The 20143-nt window shown below is 35.1% G+C and overlaps 1 protein-coding gene across 1 annotated transcript in view; it reads right to left on the reverse strand.

The window, feature by feature from the left end:
* Positions 1 to 19916, reverse strand: part of LOC113236002 (fibroblast growth factor receptor 3-like) — a 24118-nt gene extending 4202 nt beyond the window's left edge. The window contains exons 1-5 of the mRNA XM_026471928.1: positions 19861 to 19916; positions 16712 to 16865; positions 15765 to 16025; positions 15107 to 15293; positions 1785 to 1999 (exon numbers count right to left, since the gene is read on the reverse strand). Of these exons, the coding sequence (XP_026327713.1) occupies positions 1785 to 1999; positions 15107 to 15293; positions 15765 to 16025; positions 16712 to 16865; positions 19861 to 19899 (856 nt within the window). The 5' untranslated portion in view covers positions 19900 to 19916. The remainder of the gene's footprint in view (positions 1 to 1784; positions 2000 to 15106; positions 15294 to 15764; positions 16026 to 16711; positions 16866 to 19860) is intronic.
* Between the last annotated feature and the right edge of the window lie 227 nt (positions 19917 to 20143).

Here is a 20143-nt window from a genome sequence, read left to right on the forward strand (position 1 = left end):
ACAATGCCAAAACCAAACGATACCCCCAACGGCAAATAGAGGTAATTCTAATAAAAATCAAATGTTATGGTGGCCTAGAGCTAATCTGATAAAGGAAACGGTAAACAGATAAGAGGAACTCCTCAATAGTGTACAGCAGCTACCTTGTGTTTGGGCTCAAATGATTCGTTCGAGGACTTCCATATACATTTCAGTTGAGGAGACTGCGGGCGGTAACGAACACAGCGAAAGCGGATAAGTAAACTTGAGGTCGGATTTTGCTTTATAAAGAGCTAAAAATTTTGGACAAAACACATTTCTTACGATAACAAAGGATTTTTAATTTCTTGCCCTTTTTCTCTCTATTTAAAACGTAAGTTCCCCTTTTTGGCTCACCGACCATTTAAGCAAGATAAAAAAATTTCAACGCCCAATATCACAAAAAAATATTGAAAACACATATTTTTTATATTAACTTAACATAAAAAAATCACAAGGAAAAACATTGTATGTAGTGCAGTTCATATAGATAACATAATTTTTTTTCAAATGCGGCAGCACGCCCTGAACAGTATTATCGCCCCCCAATTGCTTTCGAGACACCCTAGGACTCTTCAGCGCCCACTGCATGCAGCGCGCACACACATATTTATTCTATATCATATAAATTAACTGTAATAACTTAGCCACATCTTCAGGTCGTCAAACCCACAAAATCTAAAAAAGTGTGTTCTACCGGTTATATCCTACGGAGCCGAGACGTGGTAATTAACAACAGGCCACAAAAAAATCGCTTAGCTTGCGATGGAGCGAAGTATGCTTGGGGTTTCTGAGTCATATGTCAGAGAACTAAAGTGACCGTCATATCTCGTAAAATAAGTAAGCGTAAAGCGTAGAACACACATAGAGCGGGTGCGGGTCGGGCGCGTGTCAGGTCGGGTTCCAGTTCGGTTCGGTCGGGAACAGTTCCATATCATTCTACATAAGTTTTGTTTATAGTGCCCCTGTCTATCAACCTCGTGGTTACGCGGGAAGCATAACCAAGCTCCGCACGACTAACGGTTGCCACCGCTGAGCCGCTGACTCCCAAATCTCCTCGTTTTCAAATTGGTGGCAGAGCTGTAAGGCACGCTCGCTTCCCGACGCTGAATGAACGGCGTCTCTCCAGTTTACAAATTACTCCGCGGCCGGAGGGACCGGAAGATGTCTAGCTCATCCTCTACTAACTCTCCGGGCTAGTGCCAGAGAGCTAGTAGAGGATGAGCTAGACACTTAAGTTATTAAGACCTTTACTTATTAAGTGTATTTTTTATGTTATAAACCTCAAAAATTACAAAAAACCGAAATATTCTTTTCGCAGGTTTTTCATAAAATACTGTTTTTGATATTATTGTATTTTGTTTTGACGTGGTAGATTTACTATTATAATAATTTGCGTGAAAAGCCAAAAACAAAAGATCTGCAACAAGCACGTAGAACAATTCGTAAGGTCTGTTAGTTCGCTCCGTAGTCAGCCGGATCGTAGGAATTTTTCTTAAGTGTTCGATCTTTGTATGAATAATTACGAGTAACAATTTGCGTTTTCGTCCACATAAATCGCGTGGGATAGTAGACATGTCATCTTACTTACACTCATTAGCTACATTATTGTTGTCACCATTGACTTACAAATAAAAAGTCAATGGTTGTCACGTTTAAAATTGAATGTGACGGCGCCATTGGTAAGCGCTAGTTATGATGTACCTACATAACGTATCCTATCTTTTATTACTAATAAAATCTTTGCTCCGTAATCAATATCTTACCTAACGTAGCAATTTCCCATAATAATACAGCGAATGCCCAAACATCGCTTTTCGTACAATACTGTGAGTGCAGAATGGCCTCAGGTGCGAGCCATCGCAAGGGCACCTGCACTTGCGATCTGGTGTGCACGTAGACTCCGGTTCTAGACAACCCAAAGTCAGCTACTTTAAGGACGCCTGCTCCGTCTACCAGGATGTTACGGGCTGCTAGATCTCTGGAAATCGTAAATAAGATATTATGAAACAAATGATGAATAATTTTAAACGAAATGGATGTAATATTGCATGAACAATAGATGATGAACAAGACACACGTGACTTGTTTGTAGATATATTAATAATCGCTCTTCTCGTTTGTACCTCTTTTGGGCCTCTACATAAAATCTTAGTCCCATTGGTCAATCAAGATATTATTATGTTATTTTAAAATAATACTGTTGTCAATTAAATAATTTTTTCGGATCTAAATTGCGTATATTTCACGGGTTAGAATGGGATGTGACCTGATAAGAGCTCGAAACTTTGGTTTGTTGGAAAAAAAAACAAATATATGCGCTTTATATCCGAAACAATAGTTTAACTTCTAATATAAAGCAATTTTATTTCATTTGGTAAAATGATTAAAAACTAATATATGTAAATATTGCCCGTCGCTTTCATATATAAATTACAAAGTAAAAGTACTGGAAAGTGTTTCTAAAAAGAACAAATTAGAGTTTATAAATGTATTTCATTTAGTTTTAAAAGAAATTAAAAATGTAATTAATTTGAGGGGGTTGAATTAATAATTACATATAATTTCGATAATAAATTAGATAATAAGAGTATGTTAATAGTATAATGGGGGGTTATAGTATAATAGTTGTACTGTATATATTTTTATTATATTAGTTCATTACTACTGCCGCTAGATGGCATATGGTTGAATCTATCTCACTCTATCGAGATGTTTACATACGAGTATCTACGTGATAAAATGATGCATCTTCCCGCCTTTACGTTAGTCCTGGAGTTTTATTGCCTGCCTAGGAACCAAGCACGTTTTTGCCAATTACTGAAAATTTGGATTTTTCGTTATTTTCTTTAATACCAATGGTTAATGGTCAATTTCATAATTTAAAAAATACATAATTGTTTAAATAAATTTACAAAGACATTTTTATTTAATTTTAATAAGGTAATCAAATATTACAGACACACGGAACCAACAGTCCAACAACAGTCCAATAGCTGTGTGCGGTGCGGTGGTCTAAGCCAGGGTTTCTTAACCTGTGGGACCCTAAGGGGTCCCTGTAATTAACGCCAGGGGCTCATGATGAGCCTACCTAACACAATGCATTAATATAAAAATTGGTATACAATATGTTGTGAATAATCCAGTATCAGAAAAAGAAATGAACGGCCTTATCAGAAAACTTCCCAATAAATACAGCCATGGTTATGATGAAATACCGACGGTTTTGATAAAATTTTGTCGCGATGAACTAGTATCAATACTTGCAGCTCTTGTGAACCAGTCTTTCGAACAAGGCACTTTCCCGGAGAGGCTTAAAATAGCAAAAATCCAACCCATTTTAAAAAAAGGTGGCAAATCGGAACACCCAAACCAGTACAGACCAATTGCACTTCTTCCCACACTATCGAAACTGTTTGAAAAACCGATGTCAAATCGCATCTATTCCTATCTGGAAAAATACGAGATTCTTAACGAACATCAATACGGCTTTCGCGAAAAACGTTCGACCGTCCTCGCAACATATAATTATGTACAGGAGAGTATGAACCATATACGCGACAAATGCCATGCAGTAGGTTTACTCCTGGACATGTCCAAAGCCTATGACAGGGTCGACCATGAAATACTGTTATCAAAGCTACGTGGAGTTGGTATTCGCGGAGGTGCACTGAAATGGTTTAAATCATATTTACACAGTCGACGACAATTCGTTCAGATTAAACACTATAATGACAAAACACGAATACTTAAACCTTTTCAATCAGAGACCACAATTATAAACCATTCGATTCCACAGTCGAGCGTTTTGGGTAGTGTTTTGTTCCTAATATACATAAACGATTTACCAAAAACCACAGACACTAAATGTATTCTTTTCGCTGATGATGTCTCTCTGTTATTTAAATGCCCCAAAGATGTTGACTGCAGTCCCATAATTAATTCCACATTTAATTCGGTGAAAAATTGGCTTAAAGCACATAATCTCGAAATAAACAAAAATAAAACTCATCTTATACAGTTTCATCCGTATCAAAAACAACCAATCAGTTTAAATAGCGTAAAAACCACGCATAATATTCAGGAAGTAGCTGATATACAAATGTTGGGCATAACCATCGACTCGCATTTTAACTGGAAAGCCCACGTAGATAAAATTAAGAAGCAATTGTCGAAATTCACTTATGCCCTTAGCATCCTAAAAGCTAATACGCACACAAATTGTGCTATGTCTGCGTATTATGCGTATGCATATGCATGGATCCGTTATGGGATTATTCTCTGGGGACAAAGCACTGATGCGCAGGATCTGTTTGTCCTTCAAAAAAAATGTCTCCGCATTATAGTAAATATCCGTCAGCGGGAGAGTTGCAAACCACATTTTATAAAGCAGAATATGCTAACCCTCCCATCCATTCATATCATGGAAGCAGCATTGTTTGTCAGGAAACAGCCGACTTATTTTAAATTTAACAGCAATCCCCGCCGCCGACATAATCTAATCGTTCCTGCACCAATATTGGAACTCTACAGAAATAGTCCACTGTATAGCTCGAGTTCAATATATAATAAAATTCCCTTACTAATCAGAAAAGAACTTAACATTAACACATTTAAAAATAAATTAAAAGAATATCTGATAAAAAAATCGTATTATTCAATAGAAGAATTTTTAAACGAAAAATAAAATTTATATTTAGAACTACTCACGGTCACAAATGTTATAAATTTTAATTTGATTTCCCCAAAATTATTTGTTGTTGTATTGTAATCTTATGTAACTTAGGACTTAAGACTTGCAACACCCTAACAGGGTTATGTACATACCTACTCTAGAAATAAGAATTTTTGAATGTACATATGCAATATAATGAATAAATAAATAAATAAATAAATAGGTGCTGTGCCGTGAACGTTTTAAATTTTCGCGCCATTTGACGATCATCCATTAATTGGAGTGAGCGAAACCACAGATTACAGGCGAAACTCACGTAACTACCTTAACATCAACGCCTTTGACGGTCTAATCATGATTCTAGTTCAGCATATGCAGCAGCAACCGTCACACCGACATTCATACGTAAACTTTAATCGCAAACAATAAAAGCCGGTAAAAGCTAAACGTCGTTTATTTATTTTTTTGGAAAGCGTCAGTGGGCGCTTTGAAATTTTTAAGTTGCGGTCCATGACTAGAAAAAGGTTCAGATACCCTGGTCTAAGCATTGCATTGCTTTGTAAAAAAATGTATTGGAAAATGGCGATGCATCTTGATGACGAAGAAGCCATAGTACATAAATGCGGAGTAGCGAGAGGAATGCCTCTATCATTAGAGAAAAAGCTCCGGGACTAAATTAGTAGGTAGGTGCCTGTCCCTCTCAAAAATGTTTTGACACGGAGTCTATCAAACAATTCTACATCGACCTTATTCCCGAGCCCCAAAGTTTGTGTTCAAATGGGGATTCGACTACCTTGAACAGGGATCTCTTAGCAACGCGTTGCTAGGCAACCAGAGGTGTACCTATTCAGGATTCGGGAGAGAGGAAACATGCTCCGGTTGAAATATCAAAGATGCGGATACCTTTTTCTATCATAAAAGGTAGGAGGTCCCGTCGTTCTCTGGGATATATTTTTAAATTCTTACTTACAGTTTGCCGGGAAGTATTGACTTCACAGTTTTTGATTCGATGAATTTTTGCTATTGAAGGCATTGACTTTATAGGCAATCAATACTTGTATCTTTTTGATGGCATTTTTTAAAATATACTTATGTCAAGTACAATGTCTTTACGGATTTATTATTTTAGTAGTAGTAGTAAAATTCTTAGTCCTCCGGGACAGGCTAAGGCGTCTAATTATTACTTTAGATACAGGAGGATACGAGATATTGCGGAGGTTAAAAATGATTATGATTGTCAAAGTCAAAGGGTTATACTCAATTTGAACTGCCTCAGTGGTCGAACGTTTATCATGCTGGACTGCCACGCAGAGGCTCAGGGTACGATTTCCGGGCCGGGAGAAATATTTGTATGGCCTACATTTATTTCGTGAGTTTGGCTGTAATTTGATAAAGAATTTCTCAAGTGCGGGGCTATAAAAGAATGCTAAATATCTTCACCGTTATTATTGACCGTTGAGATTGTTTCTTTTAATAACAATTAAATAATTCTCGTCTTCAATGTTCTTTACAGTTTCCAAGGATCGAATACCCAAATCATTCGTTCATTTTTTATTTGTACCTACACCCACAATCACACAATCGCAACTTACGAATCGAAAATTTGTTATTTTCGAAGAAAAATGTTTACGTTAAATGAGTTTGGTACCTCCGTGATTTATACAATTATTTCTTCTATACATCACTAAATGTTATATTACAGTCTAAACCTACAACACAGATCGGATTAAACTATTCGACATAGATGTCACCAAAAAGTGTAGTCGAATGTGATAATCTACGAATGATTTTTATGAACACTCTGTTTGTCACTAAGAATAACTTAGCAATTATGACTGTAAATGTATCATATCTAATTAGTAGAAAAGACTCGATTATTCGGAGACAGGAAATGTTATTACAGTAATAACATTTCCAGTTCATATAATATTTTGGCTATTGAATTCACACACACTCTCATCCAGTCACACACGCATGTACGCAAGCACGCACGCAAGCATTAATATACTTTAACGACAACAACAGTACTTTCATTATCCAAGACTAGTCTCAGAAGGTGGGAACCTAGTAAGCTGTAATAGGTACAGGTTTAGTTGCCTAGTACGGTCCTGGAGACCTGACAAGGGTTACAACTTATAAGTTATAACGTTTAATATTATAAGTCGTTATTTTAATGTAAGATCTGCTCCTTGTGAAATAATAAACCATTATACATATAACGATGCCTTACTTTCTCAAATACGTATCTTATAAAGAGTGATTATTTAGGAGATGACAAATGTTTTTTTTTATTTGAAATTTCTTATCAAAGGTGTTAGCCGTAAATGTGACGTGAAATCAGCCTGCAAAATTGTATTATACAACGCATTTTTTGCATTTCAGTTACTTTGTGCTTTAAAATACGACATTGAGAAAGTAAGGCGACATATTATTATTATACTATGTTAGTCTGATTTTGCCTCCATCCATAGCTCTCAGGCATGGAATAAACATTATGTCGATCACAACAAAGCTGCAAGATGAAACGTAAAACAGACGCTGTTCCTTATTCTCTACTTTATCCAGTTATTCTACAACACATGAGAGTAAGTCTATTAGTAAATAAGATTCATAATTATACATTACATTCTATTTTATATAGGTACAGGTACTCATTAATGCATATATATCTATTAACATACTAAAATGCACAATATTTCTACGACTACAAATTTAAATCTGCGTTCCACGTATATGCTATTATTTAAATAATTTTCAGTCTTTATAGGGCATTAATTGATGGACGAGTTAGAAAAATAAACGAACAGAAGTTTGTTTGCCTGTTTATGTTACTCGAATTTGCTGGAGGCCTAATAAAATACAAACTTTTGTTTATTATTATTGCTGAAATATAGCATAAAATAATAAATGAGTATATAACGGATAAGGGATTTCGACAGAGGTTTTGTTAGCATGCTGATGATTTGTATGTACCTACACAGTTATCTATGTAGTGGTGACATTACACCTATACCATTTCTGCATTTATTTTTAATAAATGCAGAAATTAAGCGCTTCCTACAACACCCATAGGAAAGTAAGTGGGAATTTGTAAGTCTATCGACTTTACTGAATCTAAAATACGTTGAGATATTAATAAGCGCCTGATAGTAATCGAATAGCAATAAATGCAATGCATAATATTTGCTGATGAGATTGTTTAGGCGCTAGCAAAATACTTTCGCGTTAACCAATGTGTATGTAAACATATTTCATAAAAACGGAGTGACACAAATTAAATTTCCACTACCAAGAATGACAAAGTTTGTAAGGTACAAAACAGGTGGTTCGTAACCCACACGCAGCCGTCTAACGTAGACTTAAATATAACGTGAGCCTCGGAGCTCCCGGATCTCAGAGGGGTAGCGGCGGCAGCGGGCTGTTGTTGGGCGCGTTTCTTGGAAAATCCCAGATATTTCCCGGTACCGCGCTCAGCTCGATTGCTCGAGGCCGGCCGGCGGCCTAATGTTTACCGAGGCATTAAAATGTCAAATCATAATTTTACGTCTGTTTGAATAAATATTACTATTTTTTACGAAAATTGAGCTCTTTGGGGACGAGTGGTGATTTTACTTTGCATTAACAAAATGATAATTGCTGATTAAGTTTAATTACTGACCGGGTCACTAATTAACTCCTTGCAAGCATTACCACCGCGTTAATTACTATTCCTTAGTCTATGAAAGACCAGGCTCAAACTAATTATAGTACGCGCGTACGTTTATGTGAATAAATAAGTAACGTTAAAAAATAGAACACTTATACAAATAATGTTTAATCGTATCGTAAAGAGATTTCAAGTATTCGAGCAGAAAAGTATGTAACTTAGAGGGATTTTATTTGAAAAACATTCCATTAAGAAACTGTTGCGCACCGACGAATTCAAATGATCTGATTTAAAAAAATAGAAACTTTTGTTCTTCACTCTAAATTCAAATCGTATTCCATTAATGTAATTTCAAAAATTGAAACTTTATGCAAAATGGCGAAACGGTTAATATTTTATATTACTAGTATGTGACAAAATCATTTCTTCTTAGGGTTCCTCTCCTATCGGTGGTTGGACAAAATCATGGCAATCCTGACTTCAGAGGCTGCCATTCTAAAGAGCGAGGTGTTGCTGCAGCCGAACTATTCCCTCAAAATTTTCAACCAGGAGTGCCGCCTTCTACCACACTTCGTTTTCTAGTGATTTTGCTTTGGAAGATGGGCTGGAGTAATTTTTATTTATTGTTCCTCATGACGCGGCCGAAGTACGACACCTTCCTGCACTTAATGGAGTTTATAAGCTCCACTTTTGCTTCAGTTTATTGAGTACTTCCGCATTTGAAACCCTGTCACGCCACGAGATTCTCAAAATACGGTGACACTTTTCTAATTTGTTTTTTTTTTGAAGAAAAATATACGAACGTTCGGTCACAACCTCATTGTGGTTGACGATGTTGTGAGTTTGTTCAGTAAATGTCTATTCACTTCGGCCTTGAATAGGCCTAATTTGCGAGAAACTAGAATACCGGCATTGTATTCGTATTTTCATTCCATGACGTACTCATTAAAAATGAATGAAGCAATCTGCTTCATGCGAATGGGTCGTAGGTCCATGACATAAGACTGGAGTGTCCCGGACTAGATCGAAGGATGAAGAGTGAAGTTTGAACGTGGTAGAAATAACTTGTACTTTTTCTTTTTTTTTCTGTGGTAGCAAGAGACTACGCGATGGGCGTTTAGTGGTAAGCAACACACCTGTCCATAGCAGTTATAGCTCCATTCAGAGTTTTAAATACCAAAAATCTGAGGGAAACTGCTACCGCGCCCTAAGACGTAAGTTGACAAGTCCCATGTGCCTGTAATTTCATCAGTAGGTACCCCTACTTTTCCAAAACCCGAACGCAGTAATGCTCACATTACTGCTTGGCGGCACAAATTGGTAAGATGGCAGGTACTTCCCTGGACGAACACATTCACAAGGAGAGCTCTTCTACTGCTAATAAAAACTAATATAGAATATACATTTCCTGCACACACTTACACCGTATAGTATCAGATAGAAACCCGACAAGCAGGCCACTTTTCTACGGTTACGGAAACGGAATAGATTGTCTTAGCCATGACAATTTACTACAGTATTTACAATTATCTGTTTTAAGCTGGATTTACATTTGTCTGACGAGTTGTGTCGTGACGCGTCAGACCGGTATCAGTTTGAATCATTTAATATGGTTAGATTTACATTAGTGTGTCGCAATATGATGTGACGGTTAGTATTATATGTATGAATCCGATACCGTTATGACGCGTCACGACACGACATATCAGATAAATCGAAGCCTTACTTTCTCAAATACGTACTTTATAAAGAGTGAATATGGAGATGGCAAAATGGAGATGGCAAAACTTTTTGTTTATTTAAAATTTCTTATCAAGGGTGTTAATTTGGACGTATTACTTGCAGAACAGGTAAAAACCAGTGCTTGCAAAATTTGTATATACAATGCATTTTTTGCGTTTCAGTTACTTTGTGCTATAAGATACGAGTTTGAGAATGTAAGGTGATGAAATGTAAATCCGGCTTAAGTAGGTACCTATATAGTATTTTATACAACAGAATTACAATTACGGATTGAATTTAAATAGTTTAATTAACTATCTAATCATGTAATCATTCTTTAACGTAAGCCAGCCTTTTAGACGTGACCAGTCACGTCAGCTGCCAGTCCTGAATATGTATCTTATGATCTTATGTGTATGTACATTCCAAGTTCACGTTTTATTCAAACAATATCTCAAACGGTCAAATAATCCATTAAAGAAGTTTGACAAACTGGCCTGTACTTCATACTCGGTCATTGCCATGTACAGTCTTACGTACCGTTCTATATACTTAATACAATGAGTCATATGTCTTTGCAATTTGTGCAATGAACATAGGTCGGAAAAAGGTGTACCAAATCTATAGATACATGTATAGATATAGATACAAGGAGTGACATAGAGTTGTTAAAATCATCAAATTTTAATTTATTTTTCGAATTTTGGACTTTCGGAAATGGTTTTACTGCGTCGTAGGACAAAGCTTCCTAGTAGTTTTATCCTGCGATGCTGGCCGACGATGTTGCAAGTCAAAGTTGAATTTGAAAGTAATTCATTTAAAAAAAATGCTGTAGATAACTGACTTTTCATTACAGTAAACTGCTTGGCGGAAGTAACAAGTATGGTGGCAGTACTTCTCTGGACGTTCGTTCTCACAAGAAGCTCTACTGGTACTAAAATAATAATAATGACGAAGATGCTAATAATGCTGAATAATGCTGAAAACCATTTTCGGAAATCCGGAATTCTTTTTTGAATAATGTATTAAAATTTGGTGGTTTTAACAACTATATATCACTTTGTAGCTATATTTATACATGTATCTATGTAAGTGGAACACCTTTTTCCGACCGTGTGTTCGTTCTTTGTACTCATAATCATAACAAAACTAGTAGAAATGAAACTATTTTTTGGATTCAAATCGCGTATATTAGTTTTCTTAAACAAACCAACGTTTGGGGCCCTTTACAGGTCTCAAGGTCACGGTTGACTGAGGTGGTAAAGTCATCAACTAGTTACGTCTAATATTAATGCAAACCACCTTTATTTTTCACTATAGTTACAAAAGTTATTAATTAAATGCCTTACTTATAAATTTTACAAAAAACTTTTCAAATTACGCTACATATGTTTTACAATTATTTTATTTTAACAATATGATTTTTTTATTAAATGAAATTAATTTATTAATTAATAATGGAAATTAGAATAAATTATAACATATTAATCAGTAGTCTATGTCTCTTTGGGATTTTTTCATCACGTACCTGTAAAGGGCCCGTAACGTTGGTTTGTTTGGAATAACAAATGTACGGAATTTAAATTCGGAAATATAGTTCCTGTGTGTAACAATAGCGAAAACCTTGAAGTCGATATAAAACTAGTGGAGTTTTTTCACAAAATATCTCTCTCAAAACATGTTCTAAAATTTGACAAATTATTTAATCGTTTACGGGGCGCTTTCGATTACCAGTTAACAACTATAGGGTTGGTATCTTACTATAATAAGAAAGTAGTCCAACTCCTGTCTGTTTGACTCGTCAATGCATACACGTTACTCGGAGCGTGGGGTTGTCATTATATACAACGCCAGGCTCTATAATTACCGTCCTTTTAATACCAAACAATTCAAAACAATGTTAGCTCCAATGCTATTTTGAAGCCAACTTGCCGTGAGTAGGTACAATAAATTACATAAAACATATAAACACAGGTCATCTGATTTAGAATTTCATTCGTTATTAACCGACTTCAAAAAAATCCAGTGTATGTTGTTTTTCTTGAATGTATGTTACGCGATAACTCAAGATAACGGATTTTGATGTTTCTTTTTTCGTTGGCATAAAGGTACTGCAGTAGTAGTCCCATTTATAGTTTAAAAAAATATTAAGTATTTATTATATAAACTACTCAGACTATCAATTCTGTAACATTGCAAAATAATTTAATCCATGTTTATATCCATTTGTTTGTATGTAACATACAGTAAATGCTTCTGGTACGATATTATATGAGGTTTTTGCCATTTTCATTTACACTAGAGTAATTTCTGCAGTATTATTTTATGTCCATGTTTAGTAGTGTACTTCTGTTGGCGAATCTGATTTTTTTTTATTTATCCTTTGAAACGTAATACGCACCAATATTTCTAGTCACATTTTAAACCACTACGGTTCGTAGTAACGAGAACTGTATCCACACAATACATATGTTCATTTTGCTAACAGAAAAGTTTTGCTAATATTTAAGTAATTTGCATAATATAATCTATTATTAACAAAAGGATTATACAGAAATTGTATAAATACATTTAGAAACAATCAAATTTGTCGCAATTGATTAAGCTGTTTACAAAGTAATTTTTAAGTTTACTTTATATATTAGTGGTTGTTAAAGAATTACATAATTCTATCGGTAAATCGTTTGTCAGTCGGGGAATAAGGTAGGTAGAAGTTGTTTTTTTTCCGTACACATTATTCAATAAATAATATAATTAAATAAATAATTTAATTTCAAGGCACGAGACGCAAAACAACTTTACTGCCGAGCGAAACACACAACTTCTCACTTCATTACAGCGAGAAAAATGCTAGATGTAAGAAAAACAGTTGAACTATATAACATCAGTTTTTTTAGTTCTGAGGAAGATTTCTCAGTTCCTGAGACCCGTGAAATGTAACATCCCCTTACAGGATGCAGGAGTTTACAAGCTTGACTGTGAGTGCGGTCTCTCTTATATTGGACAAACAAAGCGAAGTATTTGTACCCGCGTCAAAGAACATATAGCTGATGTCAAACACCGTCGCGTAAACAAGTCTGCAGTCTGCGAGCATGTCATGGATAAACCTACACATTTAATGAAGTTTGACAAACCCCAGGTCCTTGCAAAAGAAGTCCGTTATCTACCCAGGATGCTGCGAGAGGCCATTGAAATTAAAAAACATCCTAATTTCAACAGGGAAGATGGTGGAGAAACCATACCACCAGATTGGGATCCACTATTTCCTCTAATGAAAAATCCCAAACAGACATAAGATTGAAGTACTAATTAATATGTTTTAGTTTTTTCTAATTTCTATTAATAATTAATAATAAATTAAACTTAACAAAAAATTCATTCAATAAAATAATTTGTAAAACTTAATGTAGCGTAAACTGGAATGTTTTCTTTGTAAAATTAAAAATAAGGTATTTAATTAATAACTATTGTAACCATAGTGATAAAATAGGGTGGTTTGCATTAATATTAGACATAACTGGTTGAAGACTGTACCACCTCAGTCAACCGTGACCATGGGACCTGTAAAGGGCCCGAAACGTCGGTTTGTTTGAAAAAACAAATATACGCGATTTAAATCCGGAAAAATAGTTTCATTTTCTATCAGTTTTTTTATTAAAAAAAAAAGTTTTCTTCGGATGCGTTCTGAATTTGCACCTCATCAATTTTTATTCTTGCTTGTACTTATAATTTTGTGAGATTAAGTGATTATAGAAATTATTTTGGTTCTTCGACGAATTAAAATAATTTAATAAAAGCAATTAGTTATCATTGTCCATTTAAGGTCAACAATAATAAGAATAAAATATACCAAGGGATTTATATTACTTATATAAGTAATGTATCACAAATCGCGTAGTTGAAAGTGTCGTTATATTTTCTTTCATCGAAAGTAAAAGTTAGGTGCACCACAGTCTATCGTCAACTTCGAATTTCAAAAACATTTTTCACGCTAGCGTGCAAAAAAGGTGTTTTCATGCTGATTTCTAATGAGAAAGAAAGCCTTTCGGGGCTAGTGAGGTGAAAATATTATAATTAAAACGGTAAGATTGGCATGTGTACATATCTATAAGACATGTTGCTACGTTTGTAAGGAGTTACATGACTAGTCCATCATAGTATACTGGAGCGTTACACGTTAGTCTCACAGATTTATCTTATATTTTATTCACGATAAGATTCTCTGAAGTCATGCGCTGATTTTATTTGTGACCAGGAACTAAAAAGTTAATTGTTTGTTTTTTGTTAGGTTTCTGTTTGCATTATCTTGATGTATTTTGACTATTGTTTTCTACCAACACGCGAGGACCTGACAACTCCACTGATAATGCTGTGTCAGTTGCTAAGTGCTGGTCCTCACAAATATAAATGTCAGAGTCTATACGCTAAGAAGAAGACTAGCAACAGTAACGTTCTTGCCAAAAATAATAAACTCACAGGCAAACGCTTTATCTATTATTACTTTTTTAAACTGCTTTGAATGCTCTGCATATGACGACAAGCTTTTAAGCTAAAGAAAGAATATAGCTACATTGTATATCCTATCAATCTCATTATTCAATAAAGTAGAGCAAAGATAATAAATAATAAATAACGCACACACGCTACATAGCCCCGCACTAGGGAAACCCTGTGTCGCGGGTGCCATGGACACACACATAGACAACCACAAATTACATCCAAACTCACGAGAGAAATAATTGTAGTCCATACAACTATTTCTCCCGGCACGGGAACTGAACCTGGGACCTCTGCGTGGCAGTCCGGCATGGTAACCGTTAGGCCACGGAGGCAGTTAAGAGATAACCAGTGTTTAAGCAGCCTTTCGATATTTTATGCCGTGTGGAGTCTCAAAATTTACCAAAATCTATTGGACAATAAAATGTACCTATTTTATTCATTTTGGCATATAATGGGTTTAAATGTGGCCCACGGTACGACTATTTAGAACATGAATACCTGTAAGTTACTTGTCACCTACCATGCAATGATTTTGTTATACTAACCTATGAGTAATTCCGCGCTCTTCTAAATGCTTCATTCCCAGCGCAACTTGTAGTGCATAATCCCGCATAGTGCTACTATTTAACTGTAGCGTAGGTTCCGCCACATAATGGTCTCGTCTTGGTTCTCCTTCCAAGTAAAACTTCTGTTCGATAGGTGGATCAAAACCGCTGAAATTTGTATATCCCGCTGAAATAGTAAATAAAATTAAATTACGTCGAGTTCACTTAGTAATTTCTTAGTTCTTTTTGGAGATTACGTATTTGTTGCTGTGTTGTGATTTATGACACTTGTTTACCTGCATTAGGTAAATAATACATTGTCATGTATGTAGTGTAACGTGTTTAACGATTTTTAATAAAGTACAGTAGCAATTGGATTAAAAAAAAAATTTGCTTATAAAAATTGCCAGGCGTTTCAATATTACACCGTACTAAAACACAGTTTTCTTAAAAAAATACTAGAAGTGCTAAGCGATACGTTCCAGGCAATTGTTTAACAACGAGTAATCTTTGATTTCGTTATTATAGAGAGTCAATTTAGAATGACAATAGATAGAACACTCGATAAGCCGCATTGAGTGCTGCCATTTATGAAATTTTAGATTTTCATTGCGTTTCGTATGTTGTAGTATAAATTAATATAGTGTTATATACGTACAATCAGCCTGAGAAGGTCGTTCATTTACGTCGCTATCAATTCTTCTAGTTATATTGGAGAGGTCGTCAGGTTTTTTTCTCCCTCTCGCCGTTCGCAGCAGAGTGTACAAGTCTCCTCTGGGTGCATGCTCCAGTAATGCCATAAGAGGAGCTCGTTTGGTGCAACACCCGATTAAACGGATAACATGTTTGTGGGAGCCGACGTGTTTCAGCATTTCTATTTCGCGAAGAAAGTCTTGCATTTCTTCTTCCGACGCGTTGTCTACGAAATGATAGATTATCGATATAATAAGGATATATTATTAAACAAGTTTAACTTTTATTTAGGGTCTATGGTTTGTGTTTCCAGTTCCAAATTGAAGGAAATGTCGTGCGCTGTAGAGATTCCGGTATTGTTCCATTGTTATAAATGAAGCAGGCCCTAGACACGAGAAAATTTTAATCCATTCACAAAAACCTATTCTGCCCTGCAAAGCTGAAAGGCGCTATCTCTGAAATATGCCCTTTTAGTTTTTTTAATACCATTCAACAGCTATAATAATTTCGCATCTAATGGTATAATAGAAATAGCGCTATCTAACTTAAAACATTTAAAAAACCACTAAGAAGTATTTTTATGTCTCAATTTTTAAAACCTTTCTTTATAATCAAAATAGCGGTATCTCATAAAATAGGTATAATGGTACAATTTATGGATAATTTAGGTATGTCTTCAAAAAGATTTATTTTTGAAGGTGCGAAAATACAATTTACAAAAAGTCGATTTTCTCAAAACTTACTCCGATTGAGATAGCGCTTTTCGGCTTATCAGGGCAGTATTTACATGTTAAGCCTTTCCAGAGAGGAAAGAAAAATGCATAACACAATGATAAATCAACTTCAGATCATTTTGAATATTTTAATTTTGATAAAAGGAATTCTAAATAGACGTAGTAAATTGTTTCCTACCAGCTAATTTCTTCGCAGCGACAGTAACGGTTTCCGCGCCTGGGGTCTCAAGCGCAGCCGCGTACACCCTGCCGAAGGCTCCGCTCCCGATTAATCCACCTAGGCGGACCCTGGACCTTCTGACTTCCCATTGATCGCCGATTTCGCCGTCAATCTGGTCAAAGAAATTGGGACTTTATTTCCAAACACAATTTTTCTTTTTATAATATCTAGTGACGGGACGAACAAGTCGTGCGCCTGATGGTAAGCTACAGGCCTGTCCATAACAGTTGCAGTGCCACTCATAGCTTTAAATCGCAAATATCTGAGGGGCACTGCGCGCGTCACTCTGAGACATAAGTAGACAAGTTCTATGTGCCTGTAATTTCAGATCGATTTTAATTAAGTTTGATACAATTACTTGAAAACAGAAAGTACAATTTAGGCACTAGATACACAAAGTTGTACATAGGTGGTAAGTAGAATGAGCAGTCCCATAACTTTCGACATGTTTTTTTGTTTATAGTGACCCCTGGGCACAATTACATGTGCGAGCAAGTCTGCACAGTGACCTTATATCAGTCAGGTCCTGAACCCAGATCAGATCCTGTTTACACATACTTCATCTGGTTCTCAAAAGGTTTGCCTTTGACGTTCGCCACCCATTGCGCATTGCAATTGCAACTAACAATTGCCACCGCAAAGTACGATAAGCAAAAAACCACTTACTTTATACTATTACAGTATATATTTCAACTCTTTAAAACGTTTTGGTTTAGCAGTGATAAAGTATACTTTTATTCATAGATTGCGCTAAGGCTAAAAAGTCGTTGAAAAGCCGAATACAAAGATTCGACAACAAGCACATAGAAAAATTCGTGTGGTACGCTGGCTCGTTCCGTGACTTAGTTCGCACAGCGTCTGGCACGGTTTGCTAGGAGACGTCGGTTCGAATCCGGCCAGATCGAAGGAATTTTTTTCTAAGTGTTCCACCTTTTTATTAATAATTATAAGAAACTAGTGGAAAAATTTCACAAAAAATAATTGAATATCAATACAATAAAAAAATAATTACAGATAATAGCGACATCTCTAGCCAGGGCTGATAGCTACCAGTTTTATTATAATTATTTTATAATTACAGCTGTAAAGGTATCTAACTGGGTAACGAAATACTTTCATAGATAGCGCTACGGCTATAAGTCATTGAAAAACCAAATATGTCTGAATCACCAAACTCTTTCACAAGGATCTCTTCTGCTAACTATTTGAGCCGCCAACGAATGTAAAAGGTACGTAGCAAATGTTAGAATGCAAGATTGTTTCTTTTTTGAATACCTACCGAGTAGTATTACTAAGTTGGAGAATGAATTTTTTAGGTAAGGCAATTGGAATCAAACGTAATTCTGTAGATTTGCCACCGGTATCTATTTACCAGAAAGTTAAATAAAGGTATTTTTAGAAATGATTATTACTTTCCAGATCTATCGCATAAATATTTGTTAATTAAAAATAACCAACGGCCCTTTATGTTTCGACGCTGGAAAGGTAACACGTCTAACGTGCATTTGGAAAATATTACAAGCGAGCGATTTCAAGTTTTTTTAAGAAAAAAACTCATAATTCTAATTATATATATATAACAACTGAATATTTCTAGTTTTCCAAATAACAAAGAAATTAGAGTAATGATATTCTTTTCTTAAAAAAGAAACTTTAAATGGCACTCCTGCATGCTGATTTTGATTTTGATTTTTTGATTTTGACAGATGGGTTTCTGAGCGAGAAGATGAACCTAATTCCAACTATATCTTTCTAATTTGTGAATTAAACCAACTATTGTTCCGATTTGAAATGTCGAAAGTTTCCGACCGGCCAGTTGTGAATCGCAATTATGCGCCTCGACTCGGAAGAGACGGAGTTTCCGATCTGGAGAGGCAATTAAAATCAAGCTGCTGTACTATTTTCGAAATGCACGTTAGACGTTTTACCTTTCCAAGATCGATTTATATACTAAAGGTCTCAAAACATTGGTAACCAAATATTTGAGATTTAGATTCCAAAATAATAGTTTTATTTCCAGTTTGTAGCAATCGCGAAAGCGAAAGGACTAATAAAAAAAAATTGTATAAAACTTCAAGGCATACAAATTTAGAGAAAAATTTTAATTAAAACTGATGAGTAGTATTATTACAAGATATAAATAATATTTGATTTTGTCTCGCGAATACTGCCATAGCGTGCCGTATGTGCAGTCATGCGTATTATTGTCAAGAACATAGATATAAGATGATCAAAGTCACTCGAGGAGAACTTTAGGAAAAAATAAAATTTCATTTGGAAAACTGTTCAATATCGAGTTCTTAGGTTTTCGCGATTGTCACACATAGGAAATGAAACTATTTTTCCGGATTTAAATCACGTATATTTGTTTTTTCAAACAAACCGACGTTTCAGGCCCTATAGAGGTCTCATGGTCCTTTACAAACTTTGTTTGAAAAAATAAGTATACGCGATTTAAATCCGGAAAAATAGTTTCATTTCCTAAACTGTTCAATGTTGGTGAAAAGGACATGCATAAATGCTACCTGGAATAAAGTGAATGTTGACAAAATGTGTGTGACCTTATGTAATCCATTTTACCTTAAAAAACCTTCATAAAACTTATTTAATTTTTCTACCATGTAGTCTCAAGCATTTTATGCCTAAAACTAAAAATTATTTTTTCTTTAGTTACTTTCTCAAACTCGTATCTTAACATCAGGTGGAGTGGAGTCATTTGCCTGTCAGGTATAAAAAAAAAAAAAAAAAAAAGAACAAAGTTACTAAAATGCAAAAAAATTATTGTATATACAAATTTTGCAGGCAGATTTCACATCACATTTCCTTCATATTCACACTGACTTTTACCTATTCTTAATTTTTTTTCTTAATTTAAAATAAATAGGAAGTTTTGCCATCTCCTGAATAATCACTCTTTATGAGATGCGAGTTTGAGAAAGTAAGGCATCGATATTAAACCTTAATAGCCTGTTTCTGATTTAGGCAAAATACGCTCAGCTTTGACGAATCACATGGTAATGTTTCCTCAAAACACGTTTTTAGGTGACCTTGATCGTTTCCTTGATCTCCTCATATGTATAGAATATTATTCTTATGAAAGTATTTACCTCAAACTCCTTTCGAACGTAAAGAGGGCTTATTTCCATTCGCTCCCGCGTCAGCGGAGCATTGTTCCTGAAACAAAGAGAGCTTATTCAATACAATGTAAAAACCGCAGAGTATTAAATATTAAATTTAAATTTCAAGCGCACGTATTGAATAGAGAGCCGCTTGATCGACTTCGCGTTTTAAGTAGAATTGAATTTTGATCAAAATTAATATGGTTACTGGGATTTTTTCAATCATTTTTCAATAATCTTAAACGTCAAACGTAAATAATAACCTAGAAAA

Source organism: Hyposmocoma kahamanoa, unplaced genomic scaffold (assembly GCF_003589595.1).
Source record: "Hyposmocoma kahamanoa isolate Upper Pololo Valley unplaced genomic scaffold, ASM358959v1 88, whole genome shotgun sequence".
NCBI lineage: Eukaryota > Metazoa > Arthropoda > Insecta > Lepidoptera > Cosmopterigidae > Hyposmocoma > Hyposmocoma kahamanoa.